At 45.9% G+C, this 6,000-nt stretch overlaps 1 protein-coding gene across 1 annotated transcript in view; it reads right to left on the bottom strand.

Moving 5' to 3' along the window:
- Positions 1-1,315: 1,315 nt before the first annotated feature.
- Positions 1,316-6,000, bottom strand: part of LOC142845661 (inhibitor of carbonic anhydrase) — a 39,292-nt gene continuing 34,607 nt past the window's right edge. Inside the window, exons 14-17 of the mRNA XM_075964834.1 lie at positions 4,544-4,608; positions 4,023-4,207; positions 2,262-2,448; positions 1,316-1,482 (exon numbers count right to left, since the gene is read on the bottom strand). Coding sequence (XP_075820949.1) covers positions 1,448-1,482; positions 2,262-2,448; positions 4,023-4,207; positions 4,544-4,608 — 472 coding nt within the window. The 3' untranslated portion in view covers positions 1,316-1,447. The remainder of the gene's footprint in view (positions 1,483-2,261; positions 2,449-4,022; positions 4,208-4,543; positions 4,609-6,000) is intronic.

Raw genomic sequence — 6,000 nt, 5'->3', positions numbered from 1 at the left:
TTCTGATAAGAACTGAAAAGAAGCAAGTGTCTGGTGCATCACACTTTAGAAAGTTGACTGAACAAGCAGTCAGGTACAATGTTTGCCATAATTTTAATATTTTTCAGGAAACAGTAACTAAGACTTTGATCGCCTTTGGCATTAATTTAAAATGTCAAAAGATAATGTTTTATGTATGAATACGGGGGGGTGCATGTGCCTGTATATACAAATGTGTGGAGACCGGAGGTCAAAGTCTAGTGTTGGCTTCTATTGCTCTCCACTTTACTTTTTGAGACAGGGTCTCTCACTGAACCTGAAGCTCACCCATTCAGCTAGCCTAGTCACCCAGGAAACCCCAGGGATGATCCTGTTTTTGTTTTCCCAGACACTCTACCTAGCCCTTTACATGAGTGCTGGGGATCCAAGCTGAGGTTCTCCCAAAGCCCCAAACCGCATTTTAAAAATACACAAGATCATTCCTTGTCCTTTCTTGTTATTATGTAAGCTGTCTCTGCTGAACACACTGATATGGTTGTGTGTGTGTGTGTGTGTGTGTGTGTGTGTGTGATCTTATCGTCACTGATTAGATGGTATTCAGACAGATTTGTTGTTCAAATTATAACTGAATGATTTGTCTCCTGTGTAAAAGAATCAGAGTATGAGGAGATAAGTCAAATTAGTTAGGTTGAGCTCTTTTAAAAGTATATGATTTTTAAAATTCCCCCGTGTGTGTGTGTGTGTGTGTGTGCGTGCATGTGCGTGCATGTTACACGTAAGCACAGTCCCATGTATGAACACGTGGAGGTTATAGTTTGACACCAGGCGTCTTTTTCTGCCACTCTTCCCTTTGATTTTTTGAGACAGGGTCTCTTGAGGAACCTGAATGTCACTGTTTCCGCTAGACCAGGTGACCACAAGCCCTGGGTTCCACCTATCTCTTTGTAGTGTCAAGATTACAGACACACGAAGCCACAATCAGCTTTCACGTGGATGCTGGGGATCCAAACTCAAGTTCTCGTGCTTCCAAAGTAAATGCTAACCCACTGGTCATCGCCCCAAAGGTGTATTTTTAACACTCCTTTATTTGTGTGTGTTGGTGCACGGTGGCACACTCGTGCCGTTCTGTCCGTGCGGAGGTCAGAGGACAACTGGTTGGAGTCCACTATTTCCTTCCACTGTGCAGGTCCCAGAGCTCAAACTCAGGTCGCTGCCTTTGCCCCCTGCGCCATCTCACCAGCTCGTAAGATAGAAATTTTAGTAGCTGCTAAACTTAGAAGCTCAGGTTTAATCTAAAAAGTCTTATTTGTCCCAAATCTAAGAACATTCAATGAAGTTTTCTGGGAAGATATTTTTATTTGTTTGAATTCCTTTCGCTCCAATTATGATATCGAGTTATAAAGATGTCAGCACGCATCCACATGGAGAATCAGGACCCCTGATCCGGTGAGACCCCAGCTGAACGGGGTTAATGTCTGTGGAACGTGCAGGCGTCGAGCAGTTCTGTGAAGTGAAACACAAGAGAAAAGAGCATCATTCCCCATCATTCCCACACTCCTCTCTGCTCCAGTGTCCTGTGTTCTTAAGAGCAAAGTTCTTGAAACCATGTCGGGAACTCTTCTGTCCCACTTACATAAAAGTAAGTCATGGTTAACTGAGAAGATTTAAGACCCTCACAGACACTCTCTGTACTGCCCTTTCTTCCCACTTTCAGTATCTCTAGCACACAATATAATGATACAAAAATTCAGGCTTATGCCCAATAATTTTATTCTCTGAGTTTTAATTTTATTTTCCCAGTTTCTTTCTTTTTAGACAGCTATTCCATCTAAAATATGTATACCAAGATTCCTTTAGTGCTAACCATGCTGTATTTGTTTTTAATAATTTTGTGCATTTAATATAAAACATTCAGCAATCAGTCTACCATCAGTCCTTCCGTCAGTCCCGTGGTATATACAGCTTGTGTCTTTTCCCAAGCCCCCAGTTGACAGCAATAGTGCAAACACACATGAGAAGACCTTCGTTACCAAATGCTCTCAAGTTCTGGAACACTTCTCGCCTCCTTCAGACAATTTAGCATTTCATAGACTGTGCCTTTCCCTCTTGTCTAGCTAAATCGACTCAGTGGTAACGGAATCCTCTGCAAGGCCAGGAGAAAGTTTCCACTTCTCCACGCACTTGTCCGTGCCAGCTGAGAACTTGACACGTCTGAGTTCTTGATATAAACATACTGACTTTGAACCTTGTGTTATTTCTGCTTGGTGGTCCGTTCTACTTACCAGAGGACAGGCACTGTCTAAAGTTGTCCATCAGGGTAAGGTACTGTGGTCCTAGGTATGTTTCGTACGTTGTCTTGTTCTGAAGGTTAGACAAGCATTCTGTGTCATCACTGAACAGCAGATCCTTAGCTGAGGAGTCAAACATCTGGAACATCATTTTTTCAAATCCATTTCTTCCAAAGAGCTCCTGAATTGAGACAGACAGACAGTGACCGAGGGTGCCAGAAAACAGAGAGGTGTCAACTCTGTCTAGTAGACCAAAGACTTCGGCACTGTTCAGCTCCAGCCCTTGGAGAACCCCAGGACACAACAACAGTTTAGGAAATACTGTAGCTAACAGAAAGTATGGTCCGTGGGTTGGCATCCTGGCTTCATCTCTGCCTTGCTATGCGAACTTAGGGGAATTCTTCGCTCAGCTGAGTCAACCTCAGTCTGCTCATTTGTGAATGGAGACAGTAATATCACCTGTGCAATGATGTATGTAAAGGCATGTAATTAGAAAGCTGGCCATACGTCACTACTTAGCTAGTCTGTGCCAGGTGCTTCCCCAGATGTCTGGATCGCCCTCCCAGGTCCGTCCACTGCCTGAGATGGACTCTTGCCGCTTTGCCCCTTCTGTTCTCTGGAGTTCAGCCAGTTCCATATTTCCATCCTACCTGCCTGCCTTAGTTTACGTTCCTTGTAGCTAACATGGCAGCTTGTCTTCTGGGAGACTTTCCCCTGCAGATTCCACAGTCAAGATACTTACCTTAGTGTTTTTCCTGGGTGTGAGGGTTAATTTTGGTTGTCAATCTGACACGGCTAGGCAGAGGGTTTCTCAGTTAACCAAAGCCTCTGTCAGATTGACCATAGGCACATCGATGGGGCTTTTTTTTTTCATAGTTGATATAGGAAGGCCCAGTTAACTGCAAGTGGTACCATTTCTCAGCAGGTAGGTTTGGACAATACAGAAAAGCTAGCTGAATGTGAGCCTGAAACAAGATGGTAAGTACTGTTCCTCCATGGTCTCCACTTCGGTTCCTGCCTCCAGCTCCTACATGGCTTCCTCAGTGATGGACTATAACCCGTAAGTCAAATAAACCCTTTCTGTGCCAAAGTTGCTTTTAGTGTGGTCTTAGCCCAGCAAAGAGAAGCAAACTGGGGTACCGGGCCACTATCCTTTAACAAGGATGTGAAGGGGGAAATATGATAAAATATGGATTTCTCCTTTGGGGAACCTCCAAGAATGTAGTGTCTCCTCAACAGGCAGAGAAGACTATAGGTTTTTCTTTAGACTGCTTAGGTTAGGTATCTCCTACTCCAAAAGATCAGATCCTGTCAGCTCCCAGTAAGGTCAGAAAGTGTCTAGATGTTTGGCTCTTTAACTTCAGACGATGCCCAGCTTATCCAGGTTATGGAGACAAATTCAGATTGACCCACAAGTTAGCTAGAGAAGCCACTGTTTCGCTTTATCTATGCTTAACTCAGTCAGTGAGCCAATGGGGACCCGAAGAGAGAAGGGATTGAATCTCATGGAAAATTGAAGGGGACTACGAGATTCTGTGTGTTTACTAAGGGCAATGAATCCCAGGCTGCTCTCTTAGCTCCTTAGAGAGCTACAGAATAAATGGGCATCAGATACAACCAGAGGCAGGACAAGGAGGCCCAGGGCTCTCTCCTCATGGAGAAAGAGTATGAGTTGGGCTGGGTATGGGTGCATGGTGTCAGCACAGCTCTGGGAACTAGCACTGCGTCATAGGAAGTAGGCACCGGTGCCCATACCTGTTGATTGAAGAGTATTCTGCGAGCAAAGTCGACCTTATCTTTCCTGGAGAACACAGCATGGTTTGGCACTATGGCCAGGTGGCAGCTCTGAGCCTCGGTCACAGGCTTCCTGGTGCCATCAAGACACAGCAGCTCAAAGTCTTCCTGTTTCAGGCCCTTAGCCCAAGACTCAGGGTTCTTCCCTAGGGAGAAAAAGGTGGGTCAGCTATAGCTTACAGCTTTGGTCCAGAACTTTGATCTGGAATATCAAAAGAATGTCTGTCCATCAGAGAGTCAGACATGCTCCCACGGCCCATGGCTTTGTGTGTGTTTTCATCTGTGGTCAAGACCAGGGTGATAATTAGCCTCATCAAGCCTGAACAGATTGGAAGAAAGTTAAAACGCGAGATTAATTTAAAATGCTAGGACCCATTCACTGGGGCCTGCTAGGTTTAGCTATTAAACTTCCCCAGTTGTGTCTTGGGGAACCACCCTGCCAGGAAGACTCCACAGAAGGAAAGCCCAGTGCGGGCACCTACCATCAGTGTTCTGTAGAACTGTGGGGTGCTTCATGAAGGCCACGTCCCCCTTCTCAACCAGACACCTGCACAACAAGGGCCAGGTCAGCAAAGAGGATCAACAGAAATGAAAGGGAGCTGCCAAGGGGGAGTCGCACTCCTTCTCCAGGTTCCCCAACTCCCACACAAGCAACTCTAGCCACTGCAGGGCTCTTGGGTGGCAGATGACAAAAGCAATGGGAAGATAGAACTGCTCAACGACTTGCATTTGTAAAAACCACCATTCAGGTCCTTGGTTTAAATTCTCACCACTGTGTTCTCCCATTAACAGAGGCATGTAGGGAGATACAGCACCACAAGACACTACAATCAGTGTGGAACCATAGCTGCGGAGGAGTCATATTGCACTCTTGTGTCACTCAACTGATAACAGTGACATACATCTCTAGACAGGACTGATCCTTAATCCCATGGGGAAATGTGAACCCATGTACAAAAAATGTCAGGAAATGAATTCTGTGGTATCAGCTTGATGGTAATGTCTAGTGATTATCGGGGACACTGTTAGGATTTGAATATGAAATGTTACCCCCAGGCTTGTGTGGTGAAGCCTGAGTCCTTAATTGGTGTCAATTGGTAGGAACTTTAGGAGGTTGGGGGTCACACCTTTGAAGGGCGTATCTTGTCTCTCCCATCTTATCCCACACTAGCTTCCTCCTGGCCATTCTGAGGGAGCCATTTGTTCCCTCCACTCTTCCATCATGATGCTCCATGTCACTTCAGGCCTTTTCAGTGGAAGAAGTTGACCATGGATGGAAACCATGGGCCAAAATTCCTTGAAGATGTTCTCTTAGGAATTTGTCAGCACTGTGAGACACTATCACCAGTTCCTCCCCAGGCTTCTTTCTCTCTTGAATTCAGGTGACTCTAACTGGGGTCAGTTGTGCCCATTCAGACTCATGGAAACTCCCACCTTACTTCTTTTCTTCGTGAGCTCTTCCTTCAGAATTCCATTCCTGAATGGGCATGGTCACCTGACTGAGATCAGTAGGCAAGGCAGACCGAGCAAGACCGCCTGCTCTTTAATCTCAAAGGTACACTCCAGGTCTCTAATCTCTACTCCAGATCAGTGGTCCTCAGAGCCAAAGGCTAAGGCTCATCAGCATCACACCAGCATGTTGGAAACCTAGTGCAAGTACCTGAGCATCAGCATCCTAGAAACCCAGTGCAGGTACCTGCGCATCAGCATCTTGGAAACCAGTTCAGGTACCTGAGCACCAGCATCCTGGAAACCCAGTGCAGGTACCTGAGCATCAGATCCTGGAAACCCAGTGCTGGTACCTGAGCATCAGCATCCTGGAAACCAGTTCAGGTACCTGAGCATCAGCATCCTGGAAACCAGTTCAGGTACCTGAGCATCAGCATCCTGGAAACCAGTTCAGGTACCTGAGCATCAGCATCCTGAAAACTCAGTGCAA

This window comes from Microtus pennsylvanicus, chromosome 3 (assembly GCF_037038515.1).
Source record: "Microtus pennsylvanicus isolate mMicPen1 chromosome 3, mMicPen1.hap1, whole genome shotgun sequence".
Classification (NCBI taxonomy): domain Eukaryota; kingdom Metazoa; phylum Chordata; class Mammalia; order Rodentia; family Cricetidae; genus Microtus; species Microtus pennsylvanicus.
Note: the sequence above shows the minus strand (reverse complement) of the source record. Positions and strands in the feature narration are given on the sequence as shown.